The 20,762-nt window shown below is 36.4% G+C and overlaps 1 protein-coding gene across 2 annotated transcripts; it reads left to right on the top strand.

Moving 5' to 3' along the window:
* Positions 1-6,240: 6,240 nt before the first annotated feature.
* Positions 6,241-19,670, top strand: ramp2 (receptor (G protein-coupled) activity modifying protein 2). 2 transcript variants are annotated; one of them, XM_077213117.1, is made up of 6 exons: positions 6,241-6,397; positions 7,143-7,207; positions 7,348-7,405; positions 17,820-17,849; positions 18,038-18,218; positions 18,314-19,670. In XM_077213117.1, the coding sequence occupies exons 1-6, from the start codon at positions 6,343-6,345 to the stop codon at positions 18,561-18,563; spliced, it is 639 nt and encodes a 212-aa protein (XP_077069232.1). In that variant the 5' UTR covers positions 6,241-6,342; the 3' UTR covers positions 18,564-19,670. The 2 variants fall into 2 exon arrangements, with proteins under 2 accessions (XP_077069232.1, XP_077069233.1); XM_077213118.1 differs by having other exon boundaries at positions 6,260-6,397; positions 18,050-18,218.
* Positions 19,671-20,762: the final 1,092 nt, after the last annotated feature.

Raw genomic sequence — 20,762 nt, 5'->3', positions numbered from 1 at the left:
GTCATAATAGGCCTATACATTTCAGATGCTATTCTGACTATAGTCATATTCTCCCATTAACTTCCATTGGAAACTATTTTCTGAAATGAGTTTTAACTAGTAGAAATTGTAATTAAAGATATCTATAATTGTTTTGTTTTTTTAACTAAGAATAATTCTAATTTAGAGATATCTCAAATTTATCTCGAAATAAAGTAGGCTATTACTAGTCAAATTACAATTGTAGCAGGGGAGTTTCCCCCGAAGAGTCAAGGGAGACAGTGCCTCCTCAAAAAAAATTTGGATGAGAAAATAATCATTATTGCAAAAATAAAACAACGCAAATATAACAAAATGTGACATTAAAGACTGTAACACTGTCTAACGGCGACACCAGCAGGTAAAGTTACAGCGGGAGAATGCGTCTCTCTTGATTCCCCTGAGCCCGTTGACTTTTAACAGACAGACCCCCTAAACCCTGCGGTGATGGGGGTAGTTGAGAATCAATGGGGGAAAGTCACGTGAGAGGAGGCAATGCCTCCACAGCGTTATGATTGGATTGGTTCACACAACTAATCATGCCTCTTGTTTTCGAGCGTGTTTTGCGTTTGTGAATCTGTCTGAACGAACAAAATGATGGTGTTAATGGGAAGGCTAATGGGAAAAGTAAGTTAACAGCTCATTCACTTAGATATCACTGCTTTAAGTCACGCCAAAATCAAACTTGAAATGGCCTGAAAACATGATGACTGTGCGGGTTTTTAGTGAGCAATCAGCTTGGGGAAATTAAAGATAGGCCTTTTGTGTCTGTGACCAGTATTTACTGAGCATGACTGATGATCTGAAAATAAGTTGTCTTAAATAGAACAGCTGCACATCAGTCCACAAATAAAATATATTGTTGTATTATTTTGGAATAAATATAAAAATGCTTAAAACACTAACTTGTTTTATTGGTTTTAATCAAAAGAACATTAATGAATACAAAATATAGGATTGTATGTTTTTAATGTAATGTAAAGTAATATTTAACCAGGAAAATGTGACAATATTAAGTATCTGGGACATGAATTTAGATTTGATTTGATTTATAAAAAATAATTTAAATAACTGTGAGGACTTTGCGTAGGCCTATACACCACTGCAGGCTACTAAATTGTAGATAACTTGAATTGGAATTCTTCCTTGTCAAATCGCATTTACAATTTAATTATGGATACATCAATCTGATTTTTGAATAGGAATATATTTCTCAAATTATATCTCAAATTTAATTTCTTACTAGTGCAATTATAATTGCAGATATCTCTAATTATCATTCTGACTAGTCAACATATAACCATGACTCGTCGAAATACAATTGTAAATATCTAAAATATGTTTATGGTTAGTCAAACCATAGTTTTACATGCCAATCCCGCCTGCCATACAGCGTCAGGTCCGCCCTCTGCCCTTCTCTGCACGTGAGCCAACGAGAACGCGCTCGAGAGATAGCATTAAACAGTAGCCCCTCTGAATTGCTACTGCTATTAGAAAATAAAATAAATAAATAAATAATAGTAGCGTGATAGCGTAGTAATGCAACTGCAACACATGCAACTTTTAAGGAGTGTATATATATATATATATATATATATATATATATATATATATATATAGCCTATATGTATATAATTATTATTATTAGTTGCATGTGTAGCTGTTGCATTACTACGTTATCACTATACCATTGTTTTTTTAATAGCAGTAGCAGTATAGGGCCTACTATTAAACTGCGTTGATATCTCTCGAGGTCGTTGTTGGCTCACGTGCGATTCATAAAAGAATGCTTTCGACAGACAGATGTTTTGATATTTATACTTTATACCGCTAGATGTCGCCATATAGCAATTTATTGCAAAATCTCGGTCCTATTTTTTTTAAAGCGATAGTTTACCCAAAAATAAAGTCTTACTCAAGTTCAAGTTGTTCCAAACCTGTATGGCTTTCTTTCGTTCGTGAAACACAAACAAGATGTTAGACAGACGGACGGTCTCATTCACTATTCTTTGTATGGAAAAATAGCCATATAGGCTATGCAATGAAAGTGAATGGGGACTCCTTTTGTGTTTGACGAAAGTCAAGTTTGAAATAACATAGGGATTCTTATTTTCAGTATTAAGTTCCCTGCCTATATAGCATTAGTTTACTAAGAAAAAAAATGTTTGTTGTGGTTGCTGGAACAATTTATATTTGGTTTGGTTTTTCAGATTAATAGCTTATAAGAACAAATCTTTTTAAATAGACAGTGGAGCATGCACTTTTTGCTGCATGCTTAGTGCAGGTGCTACCATGACAGTCATAGGCCTTCATGTAGAAAAGAGTAGTGTAGATGTAGACAAGTTCACCAAAAAAAAAAAAGAAAAGAAAAAAAAATGTCATTCCAAAAATGTAAGACTTTCTTTCTTGTGGAACATAACAGATTTTGAGATTTTGTCTTAGGGTTTTTTGTCCATATTACAGAGGAAGTCAATGCCCAAACTGTTTCTTCAGAATAATTTATTTTGTGTTCCACAGAAGAAAGTCATGCAGGTTTGGAACATAAAGGTGAGTACATTTTCATTTTGGGGTGAACTGTCCCTGACTTGGCTAAAGACTGGCAATGTGCAGGTGTTTTAGCTTCTTTTGTCGGTGTATGGGTTGAGGTGGAATTGCTCATCAGTTCAGTATGTGATAGATAGAGTGGTATCAAAAATTTTCCTCACACTCTTATCCCAGTAATGGGCCCATCCTAACGGGGTTTTCTTAGGCCAGTCTGGTGTTTATCTTGGACCTCACAACAGAAGAAGCACAGGCAGAAAGATAGACATATAGAGGGAGGTCTTATCTGTGGAAAGTTTTTAATTATGAGCAGTGTAAACCCTGGATGTTAGTTTTGGCTCGTCAAATGAAGATTAGTATCAGCCGGTGTGTGGGGTACTGAGGGATGGGCTCTTTCCTCTGAGGTCGGAGTTTAGAGGATGAGATGAAATATCATAAGGGCTGTGACATTTGAAATGGTGTTAAACAGCTCCAGATACAGAGGCTTTAAATCATGTAAATGCAAAAGTGTACAAGCTTTCTGTATGAGAATGATATATGAAAACAAAATGAAAATCTTGCACATTTTATATTATAAGAATGTGGCATTATTGACATTAAATTCCTCTATAGTCATTTTCTCATTCATGCTAAGACCCATTTCGACTTTTAACAAAGAAAATAAAAAACAAACAAATAACTTTTGAAAAAAATGATGGGGAAAAAAAACAATTGAGGAAATAGTCTCTAAATATTCACCGGTTCAGAGTTCATTCAGTAAAGAATTCAAACTAAACTCCTGAGATTGTCTTTTTGAAAGATTCATTAAAATAACAGACTAAAAGAGTAATTTGTCTCATGTATCGGACTACACAGGTCGTGACCCATAGTTTGAAAACAACTGACTTATCCCATTGCAAGACAAAAGACTTGAGGGGTTCATGTGTTTCAATGGGGGGAAAATGTCTTTTGAATTTATTAAACTTTATTTGCTTGAATTCGAATGAGCTTTATTCTTATGTGTAAAATACATTATTGTATACATCTAGAAGTATGTCTTGAGATTTTGACATTTGTTTTTTTGTTGAAATTTTGTGAAATGTAAGTGTCCTGAACTGCTAAATAAACCCTGTGTTTTCTGTCCCTCTAACTTAATCTGCTTTATAAACAGAGCAAACCAATTAAGGGTGAAAAACAAGCCTCTCCTTACTAATGTGAATCAAATGTGGAAGTAATTTAGGTTGTCACAGAACTTCACAAGGCACCAGACCAAGTCCAGCTGAGTGAGAGAGGGGGGATTGCCAGATGACGTTGATTGTGTGTGTGTGTGTGTGTGTGTGTGTGTGTGTGTGTGTGTGTGTGTGTGTGTGTGTGTGTGTGTGTGTGTGTGTGTGTGTGTGCATAAACTCTAAGGGAATGATACTTTCTCCTCTTGCATCACTCCTGAGCTGCACCGAGTGCACGCCACTGGTGGTCATAGTGTACATGCGTCAATGGCAGTGGTGTAGCTCTATGTACGTCAATAGCAAGGGTAGACACTCCTCTGAGCCAATGCTCAGGAGGTGAATTTGTCATCAGTCTTTATCTTTCCCCTCCTCAGTGAAGCACAGTTCACTCTCCAAAGCACCTGGTGTAAGACCCCCTGTAGAGCCCGATGAGGTTAACCGAATCCCAGCCAGAAACATTAAAACAAACAATCTGTTTGGATTGAGGCTGCTTACTCGACTCTGCAATAATAAACACTGTGAGACCTACCACAGAAGCCAGTTGTGGTTTAACATTTGAAAGACATGTCATTATTAAAATGCAATGATGTGTTGTCTTGTCCACAATAAAGCAATATAGGGGGAAGATATAAGACTTGTGTGTGTGTATATATATATATATATATATGTGTGTGTGTGTGTGTGTGTGTGTGTGTGTGTGTAGGCTATATTTAGGCTGCGTTTACACTTGGCATTAACATGCGACCTGTATCCGGATGTTGTCCACATACACATTGAAAAGACAAGTGTAAACGCGCTTCTGATCGGAATGTAATCCGATCAGCGTGTCCAGGTTCGGAGGTAGTCGAGGACGCATTGTGATCGGATCTCAGTGTAATGTAAACGCAATCCATCCATCGTGTCTGCATTCACAGGTGGACGTCATTTAAATCCCCGCCCAGTCTCCCCGCGTGACTGTCAGAAAATAATGGCCAGACGCAGTTTAGACAAGAAATGAAACTTATTTGAACCTTACAATAAACGTCAATCTTTAAAACAGTTTATTTAGACTTACATGATACTATGTGTGTCATTTTTCATTTTAATTTTGCAACATTATCTGAACGAGGCGATCGCCTACAATCACAGTCAGTCATGATCTTAATGAAGAGCTGCACGCTGCTTTGCCAGAGGAATAATCGGAATCTGATTTTTTTTATGTTTTAAATGTTGAATGTTTTTATTGTTCCAGCATGTTTATCAATCTCCCATTTTTGTCAATATAGTCATTGCACGCTATAAGCTTAAACCCAGATGATCGATGTGACTTTAACATGATCAACCCAGTTATTTTTGTAGTATAGGCTAATCAACTCTGGAAGTATTCCTTCGTTCAAAAAAATTTAACTTGATATAATTACTGGAGATTGAAAGTAAAGTGAGTGAGTGAAAGCAATTTGGACATTGTTTAATATGTATCATACTTTTAATTTGGTGTCGTGCCACAGACCTAATATATGCGGGAAAGAGAAATCCGATCGGTTATCCAGATACAGAGTCTACTTAATGTGAACAAATGTAAACGCACAATGTCCTGATTGGTTTATGATCCAATCTGCTTGATCGGATCACTGTGACCGCATGTTAATGCCAAGTGTAGGCTAAACGCAGCCAGAGAGTTTGTTAATAAATACTTTATAATGAAACTGAAATATGTGTAAACAGCAATATGTAAAGCATCCTGTACACCAGATTCTTCCATTTCTGCACTGTTTCCTTAGTTCTGAATAAAGGCCAATTGGTCTTTGACCAAAACATCATTCATCACATCATGTATATATATATATATATACCCAAATATATATATATATATACCCAAATATATATATATATATATATATATATATATATATATATATATATATATACTCTATACTACACTAAACATATGAACTAAACTTAAGTAACAGCAAAATCGGGCTCATGCTTTGTTGATTTCGAAGCTTCAGTCCTTCCACTCTCCTACTCAAATTTATTGAGAGTAGTGTTAGAGGAAAAACATACAACATCCTCAAATTAATGTACACAAACAATAAAAATGCTGTTAAACAAAGGTGTGCAGTGACAAACACACTGACTCTATGTATGATCACATACTTTAGTATACATCAGTAGACATGTTTGGAAGAGCCAGAAATGTTTGGTAGAGATAGAAAAACAGTTATTGCATGATTTGAATAATCAGGAATTATTAAAACACAAAAAGAAAAATGCCTAAAATGGTGGGCATAAATAATTAGAAAGGTCCATGTACACAAAGCAGATGGATAAATAAATCAGAAGAGAGAGACAAGAGAGAATATGACAGTGACGAGAATGTGAGTTCAAGGGAAATTCAGAGAGACAAATGATGGCAACATTGGGATATATTAGACAGCCCACTCTATCTGTAATGTTTCTCCATGTATGAATCCACCACCCCTTTAAGGAAATGAGCACATCCTGTTGTTTTAATAGAGTCTTCCTGCTGAAGAGTTCATACATGTGATGTGTGCAAGCTGAGGTGGACAGACAGACAGGATCCCAGGATTAAAGCATAATGGCGCACACATCTATAGCTACTTCAAAACCACAAGGGACTCTTCTGTTTTGGGGTAAGATCTGAACCTTCAGAATAAAAGTTTGGTTTTATATGCTTGAAACTTAAAATCAGAGGCAGTCTCCAATAAAAAAATGGTCTTAAAAAGAAGTAGCTACTATATATTTTGAAAAATTCATTTGAACTGTTTCTAATAAAAATAAATTGAACAACAATTCTGATGTGGAATATATATATATATATTAAACTATTATATATTATTATGTATCAATATTTCAAACTTTTTTGCCCACATGACCATAGAGAAAATATAATGTCCATCAATGGCGATGCCAGAAATATATTCCACTTGAGATCACACCGGAATTATTGTTCTACATTTTTAATTTGGTGCAGTTCAATGGAAAATATATATCATATTGAATTGTATTTTGTAGCCTATTCATATTTTACATTTTTGCCCTTGTGACCAACGAAAATATAATGGAATATCATGTAGATAAATTATACTGTTGACCTCTTCAAAATTATGCTTTAAGTTTATGTTTTGGTAGATATAGATAAATAATGGATTAGAACACTTCTGAGGAAATGACTGTCATGATCCAACTGGACAAGACAAAGGGAGGATGTGCACTTAATCTCCCTTCATCTCCTCCCTTCCTGGATCTTTTTCCATGCCTGTCAATATTCTCCTAACTGATGGAATTCACTGTCTTATAATGACGAATAAATGCCAGTGTGTTTCTGAATTTAAGTGTGATTCATGTTTATAATACAAAGTTTCTTTTTCATGATAGTCTGTCTGTGTCTAATGGTCTCAACTCTGCAGACCCTGGTAGCAAACGAACAGAAACACGCTGTGGTGAGTTGTTGAATTTCTTTCCTGATAAAAATATGCACATTTTGAAAGTTCTATTTAAGAGTTCTATTGGCCATCAAAAAATATTTTTGTAAACCCATGCTCTGTCTCTCATAAAAATGTATTTTTCTTCTGTGCCCTAGAGGTCGACTGCATCAACCCCACTGACAGAAGTACAAACCACTGCCTACACCAGAGCAGGTGAGGGATACAGCTGTATAAATATGACAAACATGTTGGCTAATTTGGGTTTTTCTGAGTTGTATGTCCAAATAAACCACACTGTGAAGTTGTTTTCAGTTTATGGATCAAATTGAGTCCGTTTTGAGGAGCTGATGTGCTGCAATGTATAAACACGTATAACAAAGAATAGCAGACAATCAGTGCTAGGAAGGTAACAGCATAATAATGGTGTAAAGAATATTGTGTTGCAATTGCGACACTGCGGTGAGAGATTTTGTTGACACTTTCAATCAGATTTTTTCCCCTAATATTTATTTCCACGGGAGGGTCTCTGGAACGAAGAATAAACCAACTGCTTCAGTTTGATATTTGGATAAACACATGGGCACAGGGGAGATTTCGATTGGCCTGTTGTACGCTAAGGATCCAAAAACAGAAACAAAGACCACATTGATCTGTGAGTCTCAGACAAATATGACGTTTAACAACACATACAGCATACGGCATGCTACCTATAAAGAATATTCACATAAATAAATGTTGTCTTTCTCTGCTTTTTGCTTTCAATTACACACATACAAAGGAAAGTCCTTATTTTTCCTCACTTTTTTGGTCTTTATTCTACCTTATATATATATATATATATATATATATATATATACCATCTCTGAGTTGAATCTTAACATTACTTTTTGTTTGAAGTAAAAAATTATTTGAATCTGAGAAAAACTTTGATGTAAGAATGAACTATGTAGCCTATCCCATGAATTAGCTTTGTGAATGACAACTGAATAGAATAAATCAGTAAATTAAAACTATCAACAATAAGTCATTAATTCTAAATAAAAATTTGACACTTATTGCAAATATATAAATTCAAATATATCTTGTCTGATGTTGTAGGGAGACTGTCATGTCATTTGTAACGCTTCACAGGAGTGATCCACTCTTTTTGCAATTGGGAGTCCTACGGTAGGCTATTGTAGGACGTTTAAAATGCGCAACGCTATCTCACGACCAATTCGTACGAATTTGAACGAGTGATTAAAAAGTGGCTAATTCGTATGAATTCGTACGACCTCACTCGTACGAATTTTTACGTTTTGTCTGAACCCACGTGATGGGTAAGTTTAGGGGCGGGGTCAGGGGTAGGTCATTCGTACAAATTCATACGAATTGGACAACTCGTAAAATATGTACGATTTAGCAAAAATCGCATTTTGAGCAAAACGCTGAGAAAATAACCTAACCTTTGGAGTATAGATCGAGTCCATCAACACCCCCAAAGCTTCACAGTCCTAGCTCATCCTGTCGACATTTCATTCAGTAATGTTAGCCAGTTTTGATTTATGCTGTTTAATGTTGATGATCTACATATTTACATGATTTAGATATGCATCATTTTCAGGGCTGCCAACTCTCACGCATTGAGCTTGAGACTAACGTAATTTACACCTTTCACACGCTCTAACGCCACCATTTCCTCACGCAGAGAAACATCGCGAAGCAAGAGGACACTGACACCGACAGATAACAGAGCAGGTTACTTTTGATATAAAACAAATGATCAGCTCTCAGATTCTGTCAATTTTATTACGAAGTCGAAATTCAAATAATAAATAGGCCTACCGTTTTGGCGCTCGTAAAAGTGACGATCGGCACGTGAACCGATCATATTTTACTCTTCTTTACTACTGATTAAACCCGAATGAACAATAGGTATGTTGAAAGATATAGTTCAACTTAGCGAAATGTGTATATGCCTCGGATGAATCAGTGTTTTTCAACTGCGGTAAGAGGTCAATAAAACAGCTGGAGAACAATGTCACATAACGTTACATTTACCTCAAGCCATTTAATGACCATATAGGCTATTAGAAAAATTAGCTATGGAGGAGTGTTTTGCTAAATATATGTCCAATATATTAGGCTACATATTATATTTTTTACTTATATCATTAAAATTGGCTATTATAAAGTTGTTATTATAATAAAAAACGCATTAGGGCTATATTTCATTTAAGTTATTTTTAACCTTTAATAATAGCCTAGCAGCTGACAGGGCTCTCTGTATGTTTAAAGCATTATTTTAATTTTTATTTCATGAGAAAAATTAACATGTAGGCCTATATCTACCATACCCACTACCTAATAATTATCCAAATGAATCGATATTGAATCAAGGTGTCAAGCAATAATAAAAAACAGCCTATCAGTCATTGTACCATGTAGCTAAACATGTTGTCACTAAACTTAATAATATTCTGTTTAGTTACCAAATGTTAAGACAATCACAGGTTTTTTGTGTTCTGAAAAAAAATAATCTGAAAGATCAAAACTTTATAAAAAAAAAATCAGTACTAGGCTACACTAAATGATTTCCTGTAGACTTCATCTTTCGGTTCCTATTGAAGACAAACTCACATCAACATGAGATCCACAAACACAGAAGTGTTACATAAACTGTTCCAGCCCTCCCTCAGCCCTGGATTCGCCTCTTTCTCTTACTTTGAAGTGAGTGAGCTGAGAGTTTGTTTCAATCACAGCTGGTCTTAAACCAAAAGTGCGGCCCTTCGAGCACAGATGGCAAACTCTGATTATATCGTTTCCCGAACTCGATCTGTTTAATATGACCCAGTTATTCTTAAAAGTGTCCATTCCATCAATCCGCCCTGCTCTGCCCCTAAATGTTCACTTATGTTTCCTGTTTGGAAACAGATGCGAAAAATGCAAATAAATCAAAACCACTGAGCCGACGAGGAATCAACCTGAGAGAAACAGTGTTTTTTTAAAGGGGGAGACCCGTTTGCAGATGTGCATCTGGCCTGGGTGTGCTTGGCTCAGAAAAGATCCGTGCCTTGGGGAAACAGCAATCCTTTAAACACAACAGTGCTTTACAATATCATGAGTCGAGACTAGAATTGAGAACCAGTTATTATGCAAAAACATTTCCATTAAAACAAGAAGGACTTTCATTTTGCTCAGTTAACTTTTTCTATTTCTTAAAGTTCCCTCTACTACTCACCACAACACAACTACTAAGAGCAAGCACACAGGAATGTGGACTACCTGAATTGCTGTGGAGCTCACGCTACACATAGATTCTTGTCATCTGTCGTAATCTTGCCATAGCAGTGCACATGCATACTACAACGCTGACAAGGTGCACAAACTACCTACCAGACATTAGGGCTACGTCCGAAATCTGAGTCCAGTACCTTTTGACTCATAAATGAGTAGGCTACTGTAAATTTGGACATACATATTTTGTCTTATGACATTCTGTGTTTCGCCAACTGTAGGCCCTATAGTAGGGAAGTATACGATTTCAGATGTAGCCTTGGTTAAGAGGCAGTACAAAGCAAACCAACAGCAAAAAAAACATGTTCTCACGTGAGAAATTCATGTATATGATTACAAAGTTTTCCCATTTATACCATCTGCACTGTGATTTGCTAGATTAGTTCCAACTTCTTGTTGTATTGCACAATTAACAGATCAATAAGAGCACAATTATAGTGCTGTAAAAGCGGACTGAGTTTACAAGCTTTTTGGCGTGATGACATTTAATCTCCTCGACAGCCTCTGTAGTCCCATTTAGCCACTTGTTAGCAACCGCCTTTTTCAAGACACGTAACAGCTTCAAAAAATCACGAGTGGGGTATTACTGATGTATTTTATGTCATAGAATAAAACGTTAAAGTATCTTGAGCTTGTCTCACCACAGATCTTATTTCAGCCATTTCACCAAAAAACCCATTGACTTTGGGATGATGGAACGGGAAGATCTAAAATGCTAACTCGTTTCTGTGTTTTGGCCTTCAACGTGATTTCATACCTGCACCACTCTATACCACGACAAGGTGGAACAAATCCAGCCAATCACAGTGCAGATGGTATAAACGAAAAATCTCGTAATCACTTGCATGAATTTCTCGCGTGAATTTATGTGAGAAAGAGTATTTTGCGCTGTTGGCCTCTTGACCAAATATTTTGTAGTTTGTGCACCTTGTCAGCATTGTTTTCTGTAGTAGGCCTATGCGTGCTGCGACGACAGATGACAACCCAGCTTTTTTTTAATCCTTCAGATAATCTGATTAAAGAACTGCTGGATCTCATGCTGGACTACTATCGCAGGCCTATTATAATCAATGACGTGAAATTAATAACATCTAAACAAAGATTAGCTTCTAGATGAGATCAGTAAATTGGTTATTTTAAAGCTTACCAACAAGTAGCCAACATCATCTGATCACATTTTCTCTTGCTGTTCTGGCCATGACAAGCACAGGTCTACAGCAGACAGAAATCATCTATTGTTAAAAGGTCAAGAGTCGGCCAACTAAAGCAAACACCAGAGGTGGAAAGTAACGAATTACATTTACTCGCGTTACGTAATTGAGTAGTTTTTTTGTGTACTTCTACTTTTTAAAGTAGTTTTTAAAATCTGTACTTTTACTTTTACTAAAGTACGTTTTCTTTGAAGTATTGTACTTCGCTACATTTGAAATCATATCCGTTACTGAGTAAAAAAGAATAATACAAGGGGGCGAGAAAAAAAATCACACACTCTGGAAACTACTGAATTGATTGAAGGGCGGGAGAACAAACGCGCAAAAAAGGTGACGCCCAGCAGAAGCTGAAAGCTAAGCGCCAAGCGAATTATGGCCAGTATGAAAAGTAGAAAAAAAGCGTGGTTGTCCTCGAGGATAGATATCTAATTTGCAAAAAATGTGCTCGCAAAGTGGCTGCAAAAAGAGGATATAGGACACCATCCCTCCTGCAGATAAAGGTATGTCCCGATTTACGTGATGCAATCCCGGAATCCAGTCATGAAAATGGAATTCTTAATGCAGATGTCACGTAAAACATGCAAAATAATGGATGAATGAATACATGGAAAGTAGAATAAATCCAATCGCGACATGGTCTGTGAATATTTAAGCTAAGCACAAAAATACTGCATGTAAATATATAACCCTATTTGTTCTGCTGAGCTACGTTTGTCTACTACATACTGAAGTACTCGTGACGTTCATGGTGTTTTCAGCGTCTCACAAACAATTTGAGGATATGAATACATGAACATTTCCAGAGCTGCTCTGAGAGAACGCCTGATGAGCATTTTCATAATTTTATTTGAGAAAATCCATTGTCAAATACACTTTTAACAGGTCTTCACAACCCGTCAAAATAAAAGTTCGGTTTTACTAGGAGAAATTATGACAAATATATTACTATTGTATGCATACAGTAGAACATAGCCTACTTCTCAAAATAATAATAATAACAACAATAATAATACATTTTATTTGAACATTATTTAAAGGATTTTTTTTTTTTTTTGTCCATGGTTTAATTTAGTAAATCTGTTTTTGCAGCGCTTCCCCAAACAATAAAAGGACACTTGTTTTGATTACATTTGATTACATTTGATTACCACCGTTTTTGATAATATATTTGGATTAAATCATAAAAAGTAGGGGTGTAACGATACACAAAACTGACGGTTCGGTTTTCCCACGGTTTTGACGTCTCGGTTCGGTTCGGCTTAGAAAGCTAAAAAAAAAAATTAAACAGTGGTTTAATGAAAAAATGGTGTCTTTGTTTTTAAAATTAATTCAATTACAATTAAACGTTTTGCAAGGATTAAAATCTTCTAATGCTGTATAGGGAGCCGCACATTACTATAACATTAAAGGTTAACAACAGAGCCTAAATTTAGATGCTATTTATTTTTTAGATATAATAATCAACACCCAACACATTGTATGAAAACATGTAAACTGAACATAAGCCAGTTTTTGCATTAACTTTACTCTAATTTGTTATTGAAATATAATAATTTACACAGTTGCTGTCATTTTCATTAAAGATATTTTAAACGTACTTTAAATAATCAAGATATAATTAACAGGTTAAGTAAAATATAATATATAGGATAATATTGTGCATTTAATTAGTGCAAGAGTTAATTTCTCTAGGAACCAACAAGTTGTGGACACTTAATCACTTGCCTGCTGAGGTAAATTTAATGCTAGTGACAAGCTATGCAGTTTTATTGACGTCTTTGCGCTGATGAAACACTGATTGAGCGATTACACGAGTTATGATGCCTTTCAGTAAGTATACTGTATTTTTCAACATACCTTCAGGTGTCCATTCATGTTTATTCTGTAACTGAGGAAGAGATGATCGCGTTTACTCGGGTTTACTCCGCGCTGCCGCTACTGTTACAAATCCGTGGTGACAGATAGTTTTAAACTGTGGGTACAGATTGTCAATTTACATCCATGTGGACAGATTGGTAAACTGTGCCTAGTTTTGTAAAACTGTGCACACGGTAGTTTATTTTTCTTCTGTAATGAAGCTTGGCTGTCCATCTAGTTAAAAATGTTGGTACTGCGGCCAAATAAAATCTTACTGAAAGCTCATTTTTTGAGATATCAACCTAAAATTTGGAACACAACTTCTTCAGATTTATGGCTTACATTTTCTGGCAGTTTTAGAGTAAAATATATTTTGTAATGTATATATTTTTTATATAAAATATAAATAATTATATTTTTACATTGTTCATTTTCATAAACTCAAACTTGTATAACTTTTTTTCTGTTTCACTTTCATAACTTCATAATACTTCACTTCAACATTAATCTGGCAAATGTCTTCTTTAAAACAAGACCAACCATAAGTCTATATTCCAAAGCATTCTTGAATTACAACAATTTAAGTTTGAATAGTGATTTTCATGTCTATGCGAAAAAAGGGGGAGTTAAAGAGTTAAACAATATTAAACTATAATATCTATATCTATAATATCTAAAATATAATTTATATATAAAAACTCTCCTACAGTCCAGTCACCATCAGTTGCGACGGTCACGACTCGCACGTATTTTCATTTAAACGTCACTCACTGACGTTTTCCTAACCAGAAAAAAAAACGATTGCCCTGCTCTGCCTCTGATTGGCTAGTACTCATTGCCATCTGGGTCAGAGCCAATTAGAAGCAGGATGTGGGTGGGAAAAAACTCTGTATAGGGAAAGGGGAGAGACAGAGGGAACAGGCAAGACAAACTCCTACGTTTAAATAACATATAGAAAATATCTGCTTGACAACAAGCTGAGAACAAGCCCAAATAAGCAACTACACTTTAGAAACAAGCCCAAAAAAAAAAACGCGACCCGCGACTACCAATATTTGTAAGCGACTTTACAGAAAAACAAACCCAAAGTCGCTTATAATAAGCGGACTTGGCAACACTGATTCCAGGTCCAATCAATGAGCCGGGCTGGGCGGGGCCGGGGTAGCTTGCAGGGCGGGGCTTGTTCGGTACGCCATGAGAGTATCGCGATTCGAAACGTGGGTTCTGTATCGCGGTTCTTCGGTTGGTTCGAATATCGTTACACCCCTAATAAAAAGAAACATTAATTTTCTGAATAAAATACATTTCATACGACAATATTATTCTTAAACATTTTAATAAATTATTAATGTTAAAAATAAGTTGTTAATCTAATGCATTATTAATTATCAAATTTAATTGATTAGACATGTTTTATTGAAATTTTAATAAACAAACAAATTATTTCAAGTTTGTTATAATAAAAGCATTTGTTCAACCAAAAAAAAATCCTGTTTTCATTAATTTAACTGTCATTTTAACTGATGATGATGATAATAATAATAATACCCATAATTTAATAATACAGTTTATTTATTTAACAATTGATTAATACTGTAAACTGTGATATTTTCTGCGACGTTACCATACTGTGAAAATCTTATACCATTACAACCCTACACTGGAGGGTCCCCCACCCCACCCCCGCTGTTAAAAAAGTGACTCAGTAACTTTTACTCTGAGTCAATTTTAAATGAGCTACTTTTTACTTTTACTTGAGTAGATTTTTAGACCGGTACTTTTACTTGTACTTAAGTAAAATTTAATTGAAGTAGTAGTACTTTTACTTGAGTAGAATATTTTATTACTCTTTCCACCTCTGGCAAACACTGATCACCAAAATGGTGACATCAAACTATTATATTCAATAAAACATCAACATCTAAACCTATGTTAATTTTCAATTAGAACTTTTGTGCAGGTACATGACAGAAATAACGTCAAATGAAATAGTGAAGCTTGTAATGCTGTTTGTGGAGTTGTCCACGTCCAGTGCCAACTGGGAAACTTACCTTTAAACACTTTATAAGAATGGGGTCGTTTTCAATAATGTTAACACTAGAATGTTTTTAGAGAATGTTTTCCTACCTGTTAGGCAAACGTTCTGGGAACAAAAGCAAAATTTACCACTAAAAAACATTAGAGGAAAAAAAAACAAGTTAGGAAGAAACCTTGTTGTGTAGCACCACATAAATTCAGGTATAGTCTTCAGTCCTGTGTGAGCTAGCTGCCCTAACGGTTCGTTTAAGGGTGCTTTCACACCTGTAGTTCGGTTCATTTGGTCCGGACTAAAGGCCTCATTATGCTTCTGCGTCAACTCCACGGCGTAGCTACGCCGTCACTCCTACGGCGTTGTTGCCGTTTTATGGTTCTGCGTCAGGTTGAGTTGCATCGCGGTGCATCTGACCAATCACAGCCCTTGTGGTCTGCGTCGCTTCGACGCGTAGTTACAATTTTTTGGAGGGGCACGTCGAACTACGGCGGAGGGGTTCGCGGCGACGCAGAGGGGTCTGCGGGGGTACGCCGTTGATTCGACGCAGAAGAATAAAACAGGCTTAAGGGTGAAAAGGGATACTTTGTATCATTTTCAGGTGTTTTGGTTCCTTTTCACACCACACTGATTCCTCTGGTCTGAATCGGTTGATGAAACGAACCAAAATGCCGTCACGTGACAACATCCACATCCCTCGTTGGCCAGATGTGTTTTGAACATATTTCCACAACTGCACTTAAATTGGTCAGAATTAACGTGCGGGAAAATTCCAACAGAATCGTAAACAAAGACGAAAATCCGGCAGACATGCGGAGAATTCGCTCACAATCTATGTTCAGAATCAGCACGAGCTTTATCCTTTCGCAAATCCCCCCATTAACAACAAAGACTAGTCGCGATATGAATAAGAAATTCACTGTGCAGTGCGGACAACTTCAGTGTTTATGATGAGATTTTAGTGCAGAATGCGGTAAGTCAGTAATGGCTTAAAGGGAGCGCTATTGACAATCTAAATGATAATTTTGTTTGACTACGGCATCTGGTTTAGTCCAAAAATGCGCAGTTCTTTGGCAGTTGGGTCTGTTCGAGGTCGGATCACGTTCTGACCACAAACGAACCGCTCCAGAGTTCGCTTGAAAGCGTACCGAGACCACTTCTTCGAGGAGGTCTCGGTACGCTTATTTGGTCCGCTTTTGATGCGCACCCGAGTGCGATTGCTGCTTTCACACCTGCCCAAACGAACCGCACCAAGGGGGAAGACGAACTCTAGTGCGATTCAACCGAACTAAATGAGGCAGGTGTGAAAGCACCCTGGGTGAATCAGAAAAATACTGCAAAGCCTTGTGGTCCCGATTCCCGAGCGGATTACTCATATGAAGCAGTTCTTTATCAAAATCACATTTAAGAAATAAAAATTGCAATCACTGTCGAACGCAAGATAGCCTATTACTTTCGTGTGGTCCAACTCCAAATGAACCAAGAGCTATAACAGCCTTCTTGTGAAGGCTTGTTAGTGAGACACAAGTAAACTGACAGGTATAGGCTAAAGTTACATAGTTAAACATTGTTAAATATAGACCTTAAGAGTTTTGTAATTAATAGTATTTAAAAAAACAACAAATGAACAAATGTATGACTAAAATCTCATTCACGTTTTTTGTCTGTTTAATATTTTAATATTTAGTTATGGCTAATTAATGGATTGTATTTATGCCTCCTTTAAAAGCATGCTAATTGAAAATGCATTAAAAAGTTTGTGTTGTTCAGTTGTCAGAGAGACAGAGAGAGAGAGAGAGAGAGAGAGAGAGAGAGAGAGAGAGAGAGAGAGAGAGAGGCGGCCAGAGGTGGAGCATTATTACGTGGGAAAATTAAAGCGTTTTCGGTCAGCAGCTTTCTAAATCTGAACATCTGGTAACCCCGGTTCCACATGTGGATACGGCGCATCACGCTTCCACCCGTCGCGTTTCCTGTTATGCCTCGCGCTCTTTGGTGTAAAAATTCAGGCACATTCAGTTGGTTTCGACCATCTCGCCAGTGCTCGTTTGCTCTGATATGAGGGTATCCTTCAGCTTCTTTGGCGTCTTTCTGTCTTTTCTCTGTGGTAAGTTTTGTGTGCGTCGATATACAACTTCAGTTTTCATTTAACCTAAATTAGACACTATGCAGTGCATGTCACAAACGATTATCTAATAAGATGAATATGATGTAGGATGAACTTAATGATGATATAAGATTGACTTATATTTTTTAGATCCTGGCCGTGGAGATGGAAGCACATTTGGTATGTAAGCTACATGTCAAAATAGCTTAAGAGATAATTAGCCTACTGTTTTTAAATCAACTTGACTGTGACACCTAAAATATACATTATGCAAAAACGACATTATGTGTGACAGGATAATTCACATGACTTATATCACTCATTATTATTATTATTTATTGTTATTTTTATTTTTATTTTTCATTTAGCCTACATCACAGGCTGTGCTAACAAAAGCAACTGTGAGGCATACTGTTCATTTTGTGGTAGCATTTGGAGAACTCAAGAATGCTACCAAATACTGGTGGTGCATATTTGTACATATAAATTTAATTTGGCTATGGAGTCTATGAACAGTACTGACTGGTGTTCTTTGGAGAGAGTAAAAAGGTACTTTCTAAAGATTCATTATCAAAAAATGCCATATAATACTGTATGTGCTTGATAGTTATTGGTGGCTTTCTTTCTGTTTGTTTCTCTGGCAGTGCATACAACAATTTCACTGTGTGTACTGAGAATGTTGCTGAATGTCTGCTGATTCCCTGGCCGAATAAGTATGTTGAAAACATATTTGTGGATATCCACGCCACCTATTTTAAAGACTGCCCCACAGAGGCACTGAGGGACCCCCCTCCCAGCATCATCCTTGCCCTTGTCATGACCCCCATATGCCTAATCCCTGCCATGGTGGTCCTAGTTGTTCTCAAGACTAAAAATGGAGACAGGAGGTCCTAGAGAAGATTCCAGGTGCAAGAAGATTTTGTTCTTATTCCTTCTTCTGCTTAGTTTCTTCTTCATTCGTGATGGTATCCCACTCCGGGATAATGCCCTGGCCCAACACTCCCCTGCAGTGGATGTGAACCTGGTCTCAAATAAACCAGCATGCAGGATGAGCATTTGTTCTGGGGGTGACTTCTGACTGGAAAATGTTACTGTATACTTCAATGAAATAATTGTTGGTTAAAAAAGTATTTATCATTAACCTACAGCTGATAATTCAAGGCATTGTTATGACAATCACATCTACAAACTGCACGTTTTCAGGACGTAAATGCATAATCTAATGAAATATAAAATGTGAAATGGCAATGGAAAAAATGTTAATTTGAAGGCTTTCGCAACCAGGTGAACAAAACATCACAACACAGAACATAAACTGATTTGAGTCCACCTATGCACTGTAATATTTAACCCATGTTTTAATGTAGATTTCGTTGTCAGTTTGGTGACAAGAGCTGTTTAGCTGACTCTGAGCATAGTGTCTTTGTGATTTAGTTTCTTTTTTGACACAAGTCATAAAGATTGACTTTTTAAATTAATTGTGACAATCATTGAAGAATTATATTTATAGCATAAATGAATCAAATGCATGACAAAACAAAGCCAAATGAAAGTGTCCATTTCAACAGGCAGCTTATTGAATATCTGTTTATTTATATAAGTTAATGAGTACTTAATGTCTCTGAAGAAATTTAAAAAAAACACGTGAGAGGGAAGAGGATGTCAGAAAATGGAGGTTTATATAGATTGTAATGTCCACTTGCATTTTCCATGTTCATTTTACTCTGCCCTTTACACAGAACTGCATTGTAATTTACTTATCAATATAATTATTATATCAATGTGGCCACATGAATGAGATTTCTGTTTGTGTTATATAATTATTTCAATTAATGGATTATTTTAAGTGAAGGAGAGCATGTTTTCTCTCTAGAAAAAAAATAGCCTAGTGTATGTCTCATATGTACTTCACAGAACCACTTTAAAAGCCTGTGAATAATTTTATACTTAACCCTTTACTTTGATTGAAAATGTTTTTATATAATTAAATTATAAACCACATGTTTTACCAGGAGTCTATCATTGTGATTTTAGTAAAAGTGTCCTTTTTGGAACCTTCCATATTAATAATAGGATATTGTGTTATGTGCTGCCTCCACATGGGAAAGTATTTGTGTCAGAGAGCTCAAATATTCAAAATGGCCCTCACACTTCAGACAGAAGGGTTGATGTTGGAGAGGAAAATGCTGGATTGAGAGAGTTTAGAAAAAGAAGAAGCTGTTTATAGTCTTACATCATGTTCCAGTGAACTCTAGTCAATTAAAAATACAAGGTCTTATTTGTTAATAGTATAAACAACTGAATTTAAGATGAAATCACTGCTGTAAAAACAACTTAAACCACCCCTACTTGGTCAGCCTAAAAACAATTAGCAAAACCTCTCTCAAACCAGTTTAAGATGTTTTTCTGCAGGTATATAGCTGCTCACTACAATGTTTTGTAGAGTAGCCTAGTTAGTATTCCACTGTAAAACACACACTCAAAGTCTTGTGTGAAACATTATGTGTTTGTCGTGACTCGGCCTGGCAGGGTGTGGTGGGAACGGAGTAATCCTCCTCCCCTGTCTCTTCTTCGGCTCTGCTCCTCGTCCTCCTCCGGCTCATATCAGGCACACGCCACGCCCTCCGCAAACAGATCATCCAATCCGGCGTCACTCTCACGTGTCTCGGGAGAGAGGACACACCTCACCTCTTCAGCAATCAGCCATTCACAGCCGACCAGATGCTCCTGGCCTTCATTACTGCCAGATCCAGATCCCCGGCACTGATCCAAAACACAGATTCACATCTGTACCCTCCCCTGGCCAGCGATCTTACAGTTGCAGTGCATACAGCACTACTCACGAGTTTCTGGCCAACCCGTTTTATTCCCTTATATTTATTAGTGGCCTTACATACGGGATTCACATTACGGTTTTTTTTATATATAAATTGAATTTGAATGCATATTAAAATAAACATGTCTATAAAAATTGAATACCGGCTATGGACAATAAGGCCTAACTTGTTTGTTCGTTTCTCTGTTCCATTTATACAAACGTCTCTAAAAATGAGTTCATAGAAAAAAAATATGTGACATTACTGCCACCCAGTG

Source organism: Siphateles boraxobius, unplaced genomic scaffold, assembly GCF_051911475.1.
Source record: "Siphateles boraxobius isolate OS27281-9 unplaced genomic scaffold, OSU_SipBor_1 66, whole genome shotgun sequence".
Taxonomy (NCBI): domain Eukaryota; kingdom Metazoa; phylum Chordata; class Actinopteri; order Cypriniformes; family Leuciscidae; genus Siphateles; species Siphateles boraxobius.
This window is presented reverse-complemented; position numbering and strand designations above follow the sequence as displayed.